This window comes from Eucyclogobius newberryi, unplaced genomic scaffold, assembly GCF_026437365.1.
Source record: "Eucyclogobius newberryi isolate DKJ021-1_F unplaced genomic scaffold, fEucNew1.0.hap1 SCAF_12, whole genome shotgun sequence".
Taxonomy (NCBI): domain Eukaryota; kingdom Metazoa; phylum Chordata; class Actinopteri; order Gobiiformes; family Gobiidae; genus Eucyclogobius; species Eucyclogobius newberryi.
In genome coordinates this window covers 13,270,531-13,285,034 of record NW_027315746.1, presented here as the reverse complement: position 1 = coordinate 13,285,034, position 14,504 = coordinate 13,270,531, and the positions used below count along the sequence as shown (strand labels likewise).

The 14,504-nt window shown below is 42.5% G+C and overlaps 1 protein-coding gene across 6 annotated transcripts; it reads right to left on the bottom strand.

The window, feature by feature from the left end:
* Positions 1-62: 62 nt before the first annotated feature.
* On the bottom strand, positions 63-10,844 carry eef1da (eukaryotic translation elongation factor 1 delta a (guanine nucleotide exchange protein)). Of its 6 annotated transcripts, none has more exons than XM_072440839.1 (9): positions 10,745-10,844; positions 8,579-8,705; positions 5,399-5,470; positions 3,905-3,958; positions 3,220-3,304; positions 2,826-2,914; positions 2,111-2,329; positions 505-699; positions 63-160 (listed from the first exon to the last, which is right to left on the bottom strand). In XM_072440839.1, exons 2-9 carry the CDS (start codon positions 8,696-8,698, stop codon positions 122-124), a joined length of 873 nt encoding a protein of 290 aa, XP_072296940.1. In that variant the 5' UTR covers positions 8,699-8,705; positions 10,745-10,844; the 3' UTR covers positions 63-121. The 6 variants fall into 6 exon arrangements, with proteins under 6 accessions (XP_072296940.1, XP_072296937.1, XP_072296941.1 ...); XM_072440836.1 differs by lacking the exon at positions 10,745-10,844 and adding an exon at positions 9,021-9,539; XM_072440840.1 differs by lacking the exon at positions 5,399-5,470.
* Between the last annotated feature and the right edge of the window lie 3,660 nt (positions 10,845-14,504).

Genomic DNA, 14,504 nt, shown 5'->3' with positions numbered 1-14,504 from the left:
CAAAGTCTGTCAAATAGTGCCTTTATCTTTGGCAGGCGACTGATTAAAACCACGACAAAACATTTGTGCTCGTTGCATAGTATTTTATTATTAACCGTGCAAAGTGAACATTGGATGGATTTTAGATCTTGTTGAAGGCAGCGACGTCGACACTCTGGACCTGCACACAAGAACCACAAGTGATTGAGCAAATGATTCTGCAAATATATGTATTGTAATTAAAGTCATTTTAATTCTGAAATTGGCCACGAATGTGTGAATTAACTTAAAACAAGGCAATAGTGGTTCTTTAAGCCTGAGACTGTGCGCTAGTTTTACTGAATGGAAGTTACCACACATCAAATCATGTTGTAGGGCAATTACTGGATTATTTTATGGGTAAAACTGAGCAGACATAACCCATTGACCAATAAGAACATTTCTCAGATTTTATTCAGAACTATGTCTTCAAGCACTTTGTTTAATGATTGTAGGAGGTAAATTACAGGGACTAAAAACACTTACATAGTCTTCAAACTTGGTGATTTCCTCCTCTAGAATATCTGTGCCCACTTTGTCGTCCTCCACCACGCAGTTGATCTGCAGTTTCTTGATGCCGTATCCGACCGGGACCAGCTTGGACGCGCCCCACAAGAGACCGTCCATGTGAATCGTGCGCACACACTCCTCCATCTTTGCCATGTCCGTCTCATCGTCCCACTGGAGAACAAGGAACCAGGCAAAACATCATGCTTCATGAACGCTGCGAGTGGCCGCGATGCAAAAGGCAGGTAAAAAAGGTGACTTCAATGTTGGATTAGAATAAAGGAAAAGATATACATTGTGATGGCTCGGCAAAACTGTAGCTCTTGTGGAGGGACTGTGCTGCAGTGGTGAAGAACAGATGGACTGCTGTACCTTGCTGGATTGTTTAGCACAATTTAATAGCATATTTTGGTTCTTAGTAGAGTGTAGTAGTTATTTTAATACCTTAAATCAGTTTGTCATGTGGTCAGTGTTGCTCTTGACTTGTGCAAGGCCAAACCAAAGCAGACTACATTTACAACTAATGCAATATTATATCCTAAAGGCCTCATTAATCTAAACTGACTGAACAATGTCATAATGTTGTGTTTAGTTTCATTCATGCTCGTTCTGCAAATTGTGTTCATCTAAAAACTCCCTGTTCCACCAAAAGCTTTGAGGGTTTATAGGTTTTATAATATAGGTTACCAGGGCAATGATCTCTTTTGCCTATCGTAACCAACGTCCAGTTTCAGAAGCCTCATGCTGCTGCCTCCTTTAGTCATGAAAATGAAAAGGGCTGATACAGAAGTTGTGTGTTTTGATCCATATCCACAGCGGGAGTCACTGACACTTAAAAGCAGAGACACGTTTACATCTGCTCATCCACAAGCTCTGCACCCGGCAGTTGGAAATTAAGCTTGCTAAAACCTTCCCTTTATTAGCATGTAGCCACACAATAACATGTAAACCATCATTAGCTGCTAACCACCTAAAACAAACAGCTCCGCCTCAGTCTGGAGTGAATTATGGAGTCCTCTGGTCCCTCCTGACCACAGTCATGCATCTATGGTCTTTGGGGATGTGACAGAAGAGGAATCCTTAGAATAGAACAGACTTTTCTGTTCACGAGATGACCCACATTCTCTCTAGCCTTCATTCTAACTCGATGCCATGTTTCCACGAGTACTTCAAAAGAGCCTGAACAAATACCGTACTGAGGTGGGGAGTTAAGACATTTCAAAATGAGTTTGAGTTATCGTACTTTCACTCCTGCTTTAATGATAGATTTTATAGAAGAGCATCTATAAGTAACTGAATGTTGACAATATTTAATACTTTCAACATTTGTGTTTCATTCACCGAGTCTTCTGATTTAGTTTGTTTTTATAGTCTATAGTTTGTATTTAATGTTTTGTCCTTTCAATTACAAATCAGATGCTACGTTCAGACTCTTAGTACTTTCCCACAACACATTTTTTTCTCTTCCTCAAGTAAGTTCTTGGCGCACTACTTTGTACTTCTACTCTTATTTTGAAGTAACCATTCTGTTATTCTACTTCCTCGTCCCGTCTCGGATGTGGCGCAATACCGTTTGGCTACGTACCGGCTTCACGTCCAGAATGATGGAGGACTTGGCGATGAGAGCGGGTTTCTTGGCCTTCTTGGCGGCGTAGGCGTCCAGTCGCTCCTGTTTGACACGCTCCGCCTCCTCATCCTCTTCGTCGCTGCCAAACAGGTCCAGGTCGTCGTCGTCTTCTTCATCGTCGTCCGCCGCTGCGTCTTTGGCTCCGTTCTCCAGCTTCTTCTGCTGCACCGGAGCGGCCTGGAGCATACGAGAAGTGTATTTAAGAAACTGATCGTCGCCCTAATCTAAATGTCACGAAATCATTTAAAAAGAGGCGGAGAAATAAATACTTTGAGTCATTATGTTTGCGTCTCGTATGGTCAACATGTGAAGCTCATTTTACTGTTGAAAGATCCAAATAAAGAGCCCGTGATATTTAATAAACCAACACTAACTGTAAGAACAAGAACAGTTTAGAGTGTGATGTATTTCCGCAGTTATTTAAGGGGAATTTCAATATTAATCGTGATACAGTGAGAACAAGAAGTTACATTTTTAAGCCTTTACACCTAAATTGTTGAATGAAAAATGAATCCCAAGAAGTTATTGATATGTGAGAACTGTGACTGAGATGCAGCAAATATGATCTTGGCAGTCGCTGCATAATACGCCGAGAGTATAACTAATCCATATCTTTTAAAGAGAACTCTGTGGCTCTGTATTGTTCGGTGTTGCTCTTCCTTATCAGTCTGACCTTGGCACATGGAGCAGCAGCCGGGCTTTTCTCCAGAAACGTCACTCTGGACTCCAGCGTCTGCAGCGCCGCTCTCAAATCATGAATCACTACAAACAAACAGCACTTTAACACAGTATATCAACTCGATTGCATTAAAACAAAAGGAAAATCTCCAATTTACCTACGCGAAAAGAGGAAAATTGTGTTTTCATTGACGTTTTGAAGCCTGAATGTTCATTTCTATGGCCGTCACTAATGAATACTTGTACATTGAGAGTTTTTTAATGCAAGAACGCTGCCGTCATAGTTATAAAAGGCCTCGTCATAGTGTTTTAGATTCTGTACAGTCCAGATGAGGATGATGAATTGAATTTTGAACGTCAAAATGTATGAATAGAAAACTCAGTGGCACCTTTATGAAGGGACTGGTTCTCCAACTCCAGACTCTTCATGCGAGAGACGAGCTCATGGTCTCCGGCTGCGGCGTGCGAGTACGACTGCACAAACACAAACGCACGTTACCGAGCGCAGCAGAGAAAAACGCACATTAAACACACAAACCAAGCTCGCAGGTGATTGGGCGACGTGTGGCTGATTGAGGCCCGTGCGCAACACCACAAACAAGTCAGCTCAAGCACCCCAAATAATAGAACACGTCTAGTATATAATCAATCAACCATTTGCGAAATAAGACAAGAGCGATATCACAAAACTTAGGATTCTGCAGTAAATTGAGCTCGTTTAAACATTTAATTTCACACAAATTCTGCAAAAACATTAGAGCAATGTTTGGCACAAGCTGTCACTGAGCTTGAATCAATTGAAAGTCTAAAGAAATTATGAATAATTAGCGATTTGTTTTTTACATCCAAACATCAGGAACCGTCATTGCTCTAATTTTCCAAAACAACCATGACATTTGATCAAACCAAACAAAAATAAATCATGAAAGACCAGCGTAAGCAAACCAAAACATTTATTAGAATCGAACCTTCAAAAAACCGATGCGATCAGGAGAAAATGTGTCCGATTGGTACGTAATTAAAGGCTTTTTTTCTCCAGCCGGATTCATGCACCACACTCCGGGTCAGACTTACGTTCCGGTGCTGCCGCTTGGGCTTCCCTTTGGCTTGCTGCAGGGCCGATTTCGCCTGCGTCCATCAAGCAGAGGAAATACAGCAGAGGATAGGTTAAGCGAAAGAAAGAGAGAAGCTAAAGGTAAACACATGTGTAGCTTGAATCAAAAGTGAGAGAGCGTTTTAGTAAAGTTGTGGGAAATGTCAACTCAACGTGCTTTAATGGATTTACCAAGTCTATGTATTTTACTTTGTCTACTATGGATTTACTATTAAGAGTTTGATTTACCAGGAGGAACAAAAGGATTACTTAGCGAGCGGATTTACATTATTAAAAAGGTGCATTTTGTAGACACCACTGTTAGGGCTGCACAATTTTGAACATTATTGTGATAAGTACTGCAATATTTAGATGTTTGACACTATTGTTTCAGTTATTATCATTTATATTATATGTTCATGCCTTAAAGGAGACGTATGCTTTTCCCCCACACGTTCTTAATATTGAACTATAACATAAGTGGATCATCATTTTGCATTTTGTTCATTGTAAACTGTAATATTGATCTAAAACGGCTTAAGAATAGACACAGGTTCAATGACTTCCTGTTCAAAAGTGCTGGACTCATAAGCCCCGCCTCTTCCATTTCCCCGTAAAAAGCAGATTTACCTTCAGTTTTGAAAAGTGGCATCGTGACACTTTTTAACCCTACACGAGTCAGTCTTGAGTCTTAAATTTACAAGTCATCGCAACTACCAAGCACAGGGATGTGGGCGGGGATAGGGGGTAGGTGAAAACAGGAATTTTCTGAGCACTTATGCCTCAGTTGCAGGAAAATACAGTATTTCTCAAACATGCATGAATCAATCCAAATACAACTGAAACTAGTAAACTAATTTAGAGGAAAACACTTTTGTAACTAGAGTAAAAGCTAATTAACCTTGATTTAGCCCAATACATCCCCTTTAATATTCGTCAAACTGTCAAAATAAAGACAAAATCAAGGCCTATTTAGACTAATAAAATATACCTTTTTCAACATTTCATTTTAAAAACTAAATTTCTGTCAAATGGAGAACCTAGACTTTGTGTTATTTTGTTAAAATATCAATACTTTTGTGATATGTTGTGCAGGGTATACCTGTCAGACATGAAAATATTCACTCCTGTTACTTGTACTAATACTTTCCCCCGTTTTGAGGCGGGGTTAGGTTTACTTTTCTTTTACAGTCTCGTTCCTTCTCTAACGCCTTTCATAAACCAGTACATAAAACACAATTACCTCGGCACCAGCTTTCTGACTCATTGCTGCGGGATGAAACTGAATCCGATACCACGTCTTTTCTTACACATATTACATTACGGCCGTAAATGGGTCAGCCTCCCGGGGGAGTCATTAAAACCTGTTATTTCCCCACACTTTGACAACGCGATGATTTGTTATGACGGAGCGCAGGCCTCCTACCTCCAGAGGGGGGGGCGCCCTAGGCTAATTCGCTGGCCCCGGTACTCACTCTGTCTAGGGACGTCTGGATAGTCCGTCGGGACTTAGCAATCTCGTCTAGGATGGCATTAACTTCTCTGTCCTAAAGGCACGTGTAAGTACAGCAGTGAAGGGAGGAAAAGGGGGGAAGAGGAGGCACAGACAGGAGCTCACCGCACACACAGATGCACAAACTCGTGTAGCGCTAGGGCTGGGTACACAAACAGTTTTGAAAGTACTACAAAAAAGGAGGTCCTGTACCTGACGTTTACACAACTAGTTTGTTTTGATTCTTTGCAGCAGCGTGCATCACCGTGATGAGTTTGTATTAAGCGCTTTTCACAACTTTCAGAGGTCAGTTTTGCCCAGACGCTAATGGCTAATAACAGCTAGCATGCTAACAGCGCACTTCCGGTTTTTGTTGAGAATAAAAACACTGCTGTTACAATAAATATGTAGCAAGCAAAAAGGATTTCACTTCAACACGTCAGGTGCAGGCCCTTTAACCCAGTAAAACTGATCCTGTGTCATAAGAAGTTTAAAAAAAGTCCATGAAACAATTTTTATTGCAACTTTTCTGAGCGGGAGGGATGCCTTTTAGCTTTGCCTGGAATGTTCTTGGGGTACGACATTAAACTCATCTCCATGGAGACAAGCAGGGCAAGAGAAGACAAGTTACAGGTCAGATCTGTGGAGATGGGGACAGTGCAGAACAGTAAGAATTCATGTTTCCCACATTACTTTTAAACAATACAATACAAACATCTACTTTAATACGTTTAATGTCATACAGTGGAACATTGAAGGCAAAGCAAAAATCTCCATGGAGACAACTCCCCAAACACTCTTTTACATGTAAATATAGGTTTTTAATGTTAAATCAAGATACTTTAAATATAGATTAAAATATAAATGATTGGCTTTTGATAAATTAGATAATCATGTGAAAAAAGGACAATATTTACAAGTTTAGTAACTTTCTTTGTGCTCTCCCAGAATCCACCAGGCCTCAAAACTTGTTCAAAAAGAGAAACGTAGCACCGTTTGGGTCATTGTTTAGTGCCGGTAATACCCAGCCCCATGTACAATTATCACGGACAGAGTAGTTAGGAACAGAAAGATAAACCCACAGCTTCAGCTACGCTGCCCTAGGAGTAACTGTGCTGGGGGAAGTATGACAGCTTGAGCACTATCCTCTTCTTCTGACTACTTATGCTATCAAACAATATTTATTTTTTAATTCCACTTGCAAACTGTTCACCGCCTTCTTTTTCTTTCTCTCACTCCTGAGGACCTGTGGACCCAGATGTCCCTCTCCTGGTGAAGTGGTCCCTGCCCCATGTGGACGGTCCCTCATCTGCCTGAAGAGTGGCTCCAGTTCGCCTCAGTCGGTCCCTCATCTGCCTGAAGAGTGGGTCCAGCTCGCCTCCCACGGTCCCTCATCTGCCTGAGGAGTGGGTCCAGTTCGCCTCCGACGGTCCCTCATCTGCCTGAAGAGTGGGTCCTGCTCGACTCCGACGGTCCCTCATCTGCCTGAAGAGTGGGTCCAGTTCGCCTCCGATGGTCCCTCATCTGCCTGAAGAGTGGCTCCAGTTCGCCTCCGACGGTCCCTCATCTGCCTGAAGAGTGGGTCCAGTTCGCCTCAGACGGTCCCTCTTCTGCCTGAAGAGTGGGTCCAGTTCGCCTCCGACGGTCCCTCATCTGCCTGAAGAGTGGGTCCAGCTCGACTCAGACGGTCCCTCTTCTGCCTGAAGAGTGGGTCCAGTTCGCCTCAGTCGGTCCCTCATCTGCCTGAAGAGTGGGTCCAGTTCGCCTCAGACGGTCCCTCTTCTGCCTGAAGAGTGGGTCCAGCTCCAGTCTCCTCGTGTCCGTCTGTCCGTCTGTGAGAGTCGGATCTCTCCTTCACTGGAACTCCTCCAGGTTTCTACGCTTTTTTCCCAAAGAGGTTTTTTTTGTAGTTTTTCCTGGCCGAGAAGGAGAGTCTAAGGACAGAGGACCCTGGGACATCGTCCCTCGCCACCACAGACATTGTCTGACTTCATCGCCACCACAGACATTGTTGATTCATTTCTCCCTGTGGCCCTCAGAGGCAACTGTTGTTGTGATTTTGGGCCTTACAAAAATAAATTGATTTGATTTGATTTGATTTGACATTAGAGGATCGCAAACTACACGACAAAACAATTAGTATTATTTAAAACACACATCTGTCCAATTGACTTTAACTTCAAACTGTCCTGATGAGCATCGAGTGTCCGGTCCATGGACACAACTACGGCATGTGACCCTCTGGTTAAAGGGCCAACGCTTACAGACTGTGCCAGAGTAATGCCCCCAAACAATATGGCAACTCAGCAACTGCCACTTGAATGAATAAAAAGGTAAACTCAACGTCAAGCAATGGAGAAATGTCTCAACTAAAGCTGGTGAAAGGTAGATGGCGGTCAAGTCTGAAAGGGAGGTCACAATTATGATTGAAATGTCACAATATAATCAAGTTTTAAGACAAAAAAACACAATGTGAAACAAAAAGTCACACTCACAACACTTAAGTCTGTGACGTCTGGAGTTGGAACCACGCCACAAAAACACATGTCTGAAATGGCTTGAATGGTGTAAGAACTTTAGCTCTGTTATTTGAGAAAGCTGTCCGGGCGGGGTCGCCGGGGGCTGGTGGGACGTCCCGAGGCAGCTGCCACATCACCCGACCCCCCCCACACCACGCGACACACTTCTAAATGTGACTCATTCAGCTGCCGTGGAGCTCAAAGTGCAGGAGCCGAGAGGAAACTGTAGGTCGCATGATAAGAGGCCACAAGGATCATGCGACTATATTGTACTTTATACACGTCATTTTCGATACAATAAGTTTGAGTAAGTAATTTCATTCATTGGGCAAAAGAAAAAAATTAAAAAGACGCAAAATTTGACATTATAATTGATGTTATGATTGGCCAAGCTGAAGATCTACTGCCTCTCACCAGACTTAGTTTAAGATGTGTTCTCATAAATGTAAAGCCATTAAGCCAATGTAAAGTGCCATTATTGCATTTTGAGTGTCAATATCACAATTTAATTCAACAAATTTTCCAGTAAATGGGGCCTTCAACTGTAAATAGTGTTTGAGAAGCTGTGTGGAAGAAATGAACAAAACAAACAGAAAACATGCCACTTTCAGCTCGGTGCAGGCTTAAAGTTTTACTCGTTTTACCTGGTGTTGTTGCTGAGGGGCGTGGCCGCCCAGTGACTCGTAGTGGCGTCTCTCAGCGTCATCATAACGGTGTTTGTCGAACCAGATGTTGTCTGCGGTAAGGCACTGCAGTCCACTCATGATGATACTGGAAAAACACATCGACATGTTCTTTAGCTAAATCTTTAATAGAATCTGTTCACACGGATCATTTTAAAACTATATTTGTTCAAACAAATAGTTTTAAAATAAGAGTGACACAAACTCAGCAACTAAAACATGAAGCATCACATTATACCTATTAATTACATTACATACCACGCCAAAATCCTTCTCACGATCTCTATTGTCCTTTTTTATTTGGAGCCAATGACACACAAGCAAAAACCTGAGCGAGCAAGCCGACAGGACAAGAACAAACAGCAGCACACACACAGGTCGGTCTGGAGGCGGCGGCTCATACTTGTCCAGTCTGGGCCTGTTTTCGGTCTCAGAGAAGCCCCTCTTCCGGGGGGCGGGCCCTCTGCCGCCTCTTCCCCCAGACTCGGTCTCAGACGTGGTCCGGGTGCGGGGCTTGTCCTGCCGGGTGCCAGAGGGGCGTACCGTGGTGGGAGACGGGTGGTTGGGGTCTTGGTTGCGTTTTGCGTGGAAAGATCGGACGTTGGGGCTTCGCGGTGAGGAGCTCATGGGGCCGCTGCCGCTGGAGATGCGCTGGCGGTGGAACTGCCGCTCCACCTGCTCGTGGGCGCTGCGGTTGACCCACACCTGCTCCGACTGCAGACCCTGGAGCACGGGACTGCGGCCGTAAGAACCGGCCTCCTCCTCGGGCCCGGAGCCCTCAGACTGAGACAGACGGGTGCGCCTCTTCATGCGCCCAAACTGAACGTTGTCTCCACTGATGATGCCCCTCTCCTGTGGGACGGAGCGGGGGGCGCCGCGCGGGTTTGGGCTGGACATCGGACTGGGACAGCTCCACGAGTCACTTGAGAGTAGAGAGAAAAGCAGGCGACAGGGAGAAGCTAGAGCTGTTAGATTAGTTAAACTCAAGTTAGCAGCATTAGCAGATGCCAAAGGTAAGTGTTCAAGCAATGAGACAAAGACTGACGCATTATTCCAGCAAAAAGAGGAATAAATGTTCATTTTGGATTAAAATGTCAGTGTCATGTTATCATTTCATTGATTGACCTGTTCCCAGAAACCAAAGCCAAGACAAACTCGAGCAGAGATAAAATAGACTAGAAGTGATAACAGTTTTACACAAAGCACATCAAATATTCACTTTATTCATTCAGAGTTCATTAAATCTAGTCATTGTAAAATATTATGCGTGACAACAAATCAAGACCTTCACATCCACACGGAATTGCAAAAACAATTTTTCCCCAGAACCAAAATCTCTTCATGCAAAAGACACTTGGAAACTTTGTCCAAACAAAAAGGCAGAACAAAGCAGATTCACACAGTTCAGCCAATGCTGCAGCCCAGGTCCCCAACACTTCATTTAGATTTTCTTTTATTCATTTTCCCCAAAGCAACACTTATTTAAATTCATCTCTATTCAACAAGCACTCTCATAATAAAGATGGTTTTCAGTTGCTCTTGAGTGTGGCCCCCTCAGAAGCAGCTCAGGTCACACAGTGTTGCACATGTTCATTACAAATCAAAGTTAATTATTACTTCATTTGACCTTGTATCAAACATTTCATCAAGTTTTAATCAAAAGCTTCAGAAGCAATTTATCGTATATTATAGGGCATAAGCTGAATGCAACATACAAACTTACCTTAAACTTTAGAAGGAGAATTCATACAAAACCAGAGACATACGACATTAAATACCAAACACATAGAAGTTAATGGAATATATGCATACATACACTGAAATAGAGCTTGATGATGACATTAACTTAATAATTGTATTTACTTCATGCACGTGGCGCTTGATTGTCAGATGCATTTATAATATATATAATTCACACACAAAAAAAAAACACTTATTTTAATCTCGTAAATGTGGATTTTCCAACTTCCACAAACCAAGTTCTTTCCTCAAGTTTTTGACAGCGGCTCAGACTCGGACCACGTGGCGCCAGAAAAATCACAATTACACTCCTCAGATCGACTTTAATTGACGCGTAAGGTTTTTCTGCGAGCTCAAAGGACAAAACGAGCCTTTAAGTCCACTTACTTGTTGCTTTAATCGTGGTTTATGGCTCGACAAAGGTCTGCGCGTGCTGCCGCCGCTGTAATCCGACAAGGGAAGAGGACGGGCATAACCGGACCGTACCATTTCTTACACTTTCACGGCGATAAAAACATGTTTATTTGCTTTTTAAACACGGTAATTTTTTGCTTTGTTGCAGAATAAACCTGATTAATCTCGCTTGACTTCAAAATACACGTATATTAAAAAAATAACCCTAAATTTGCGAAATACGTGACCCGTATTTTCTGAAATGGTATCGCCCAAAAGTCCCGTCATTCCACGGTGATAATCTTAACGCCGCTTTCTACAGAGCAAAGTAGTAAATAACTTTAGACGTGTAATTTGATTAATGAGGATGATTTATTGTTTGAATGTGATAAAACAGAACAAAAACACGAGTAAATTGTACAAAGCTGTGGTCTGTCTGTGAGAAATGACTGATGCTACGAAGCTAGCTGGGTGCAGTTCGTCTTTTTTCCAGCAGAGGGCGAACCAAACGAGGTGTGAGCGATAATAAAATAGTCAAAATATTGTACAGCCAAAGTGCAATTATTCTAGAGAATGTCCCACTTTTTCATTGATGCCACGTGTATTATATTAAAAGTGACATTAGTATAGCTTGAAAACATTTTTATACATTTTTCCTTGCAAAGAAATCAACACTTTTGCGTATCCTGGCGCTCAAGGTTGTATTATATTGACACTTGGCACATACTATGCTATTCCAGTTGTCCCTTTCTGTGTTGATGAAAGCTGAAACTCACATTGTGTTATTATTGCTGTTATTATCTATGATCTTACTTTTCCCGACCACATTCAACAACCTGTCCCTCGTCTGCTACAATTTAATTTATCACTCAGACGTGCATTTACATATGTTGTGAAGGATCAAGGATGTTTGCAAAATGAAGTGATATTATCTAAGATTAAATTTGATTGTTATTTATCTGTTTTTTGCCTAAACGTTTGAACGCCATCAAATAAACAACTCGATCTTGCCGCAACGGTTAATCGGAATAATCAACTATCAAAATAATCATATTTTTTATGATGATTTATGGATTAAAGCATCCAGCAAAGAACAAAGACAGCAGCATTATTGAATCAAAATTTCAACAAATAATGAATCGGATTTCTCCCTCCGTTATATTAATAATCCCAATGGAAATACTAATTTTACTTGATTTATCGAAAAAATAATTGCTGACAAGTCGACTACTACAATAACTGTTAGTTGCAGGCCCATAAGTCTGTCTCAAGTTTAAAATTATAGATTTATTTGCATGATACTATGAGTTGTTATTAAAACAGGGTCTAGGAGTTCTGTTCCGTTGAGGCAGAGGATTCTAAAAGGACCACGAGAGCTGGATCTTTCATTTAATCACATTCATACTACAGGCTTTGCACACTAACATCTCTTGCACCTGATTTATTTGATCTTATTATACTTTCTTTAAACTTTTGGCCTTTTACCAAAAATCTGTGCCAAAATCTCATGCTTTACCTGCCACTGCTTCAGCTGTAGACCTCTCAGTCACAAGAGCCACTGACGATTTGCATATATTGGATCTTGATTAGCTTCTAACCTGATCAATTGTGCCTCCGTATGCATGAAATCACCAAACACAAAGCTGCTCCCTGCCCTTTCCTCCACTGCCACTGGGGAAAATGGGTTTGAATTAAATAGTTTAACCATTCCTGTGCAAAAGTTTTAAATCCTCATGGAAAACCAAAGGAAAAAAGACCAGTATTATGTTGTTTCAGGGACACGGCAGCTCAAAAACAGGAAAATGATTTGTCACTTAATTAATGTAACACTTAATTATATATTTATTCAATGCTTCTCTTTGTTATGACAGATGTAGGAAATCGTCTGATGTCCAAAGGCTGACCTAAACTGACCCCGTATTGAAGGAAATGAAGGCGTCGTCGTCGATACGCGAATCCCCGAGCCCTTTAAAGCGCGGCAGATGAAGGCGTGGCTGAAGAGGTGACACCCGAAAGGTTCGGTGGACTTTAACAGGATTTATCTTTTATGGATTGAGTCGAAAGCAAAACGACATCGGAGTCTTTGTTTGGTCAGAAACATACGGCAAATTTGAAAGGCGCGCTACTCGTCGCCATGGAGTTTGTTTGTTTATTTGGATCCCTACAAGCCAGTGATAAGTTTAGATATGGATACGTTTAATGCCAAAACAGAGCTCCTCCTCATTGGCACCAAATCCACTCTCAATAAAACTGGTCCCTTTTCACTCAGCATCGACACCTCGACCATCACCCCCTCTACCCTGGTACGTAATCTCGGTGTCATCATGGACCCCACCCTCTCCTTCACTCCCCATGTCAGCCACATCGTCAAGACCTCATACTTCCACCTCCGCCGCATCGCCAAAATCCGACACTGCCTCACCCTCCCCGCTGCTGAATCCCTCATCCATGCCTTCATCTCCTCCCGCCTCGACTACTGCAACTCCCTCCTCACTGGCATCTCCTCCTCTCTCACCCTGGCTGCACCAACATCCCGACTCAAAACTTTTGGCGACAGAGCATTCTCCCGAACAGCACCCCGACTCTGGAACTCCCTCCCCCAACCTGTCCTCCACTCTCCCTCACTCACAACATTCAAATCCCGCCTCAAACATACCTCTTCACCCAAGCCTATGACCTCCCCTACCCCTAGCCTCCTCTACCCCATTGCCTACTCTTCTACCCCCTGTTACATCCCCATCTTTTTCTCTCTACTTCTTCTGTCTTGTTCATTTTATCTGTATATTAATGTGTATTGTACGTGTTGTCCCCCCTGTCTGTAAATACCCCCCCTTTTTATATATGTTCAGCGTCTTTGGGTCACTGAAAAGCGCTATATAAATAAAAGTTATTATTATTATTATTATCATGCTGTGGAACATTCTTGGCAAAGCAGTAACATCTCCATGGAGACAAGCCAGTGCCAGAAAACCAGTCACAATGTTTGTTTTTACAAGGTTTTTTTTAACGTTTAATTGAATTCACGCAACACATTATACGTTTAATGCTGTACTATGGAGCATTCCAGGCAAATAACATCTCCATGGAGACAAGTGGCAGACCCCATCATAAAAGTTACATAGTGCACCTTTAATACACTAGTCTCAGCTTTCCTTATTCAAATGATAAACTTGTAATATGAGCTGCAATGCTTTAGGAATGAAGGTTTATCCTCAGAAGAAGAAGAAGAAGAAGAAGTTGTAGTAGTAGTAGTAGCAGTAGCAGTAGCAGCAGTAGCAGTAGCAGTAGCAGTAGCAGTAGTAGCAGTAGTAGTAGCAGTAGCAGTAGCAGTAGCAGTAGCAGTAGTAGCAGTAGCAGCAGCAGCAGCAGCAGCAGCAGTAGCAGTAGAAGTAGCTGTAGTATTAGTAGTAGCAGTAGCAGTAGCAGCAGCAGTAGCAGCAGCAGTAGCAGTAGCAGTAGTAGCAGCAGTAGTAGCAGTAGCAGTAGAAGTAGCTGTAGTATTAGTAGTAGCAGTAGCAGTAGAAGTAGCTGGAGTATTAGCAGCAGCAGTAGCAGCAGCAGTAGCAGTAGCAGTAGTAGCAGCAGTAGTAGCAGTAGCAGTAGCAGTAGCAGTAGTAGCAGCAGTAGTAGCAGTAGCAGTAGAAGTAGCTGTAGTAGCAGTAGCAGTAGCAGCAGTAGTAGTAGCAGTAGCAGCAGTAGTAGTAGCAGTAGCAGTAGTAGTAGTAGTAGTAGTAGTAGTAGTAGTAGTAGTAGT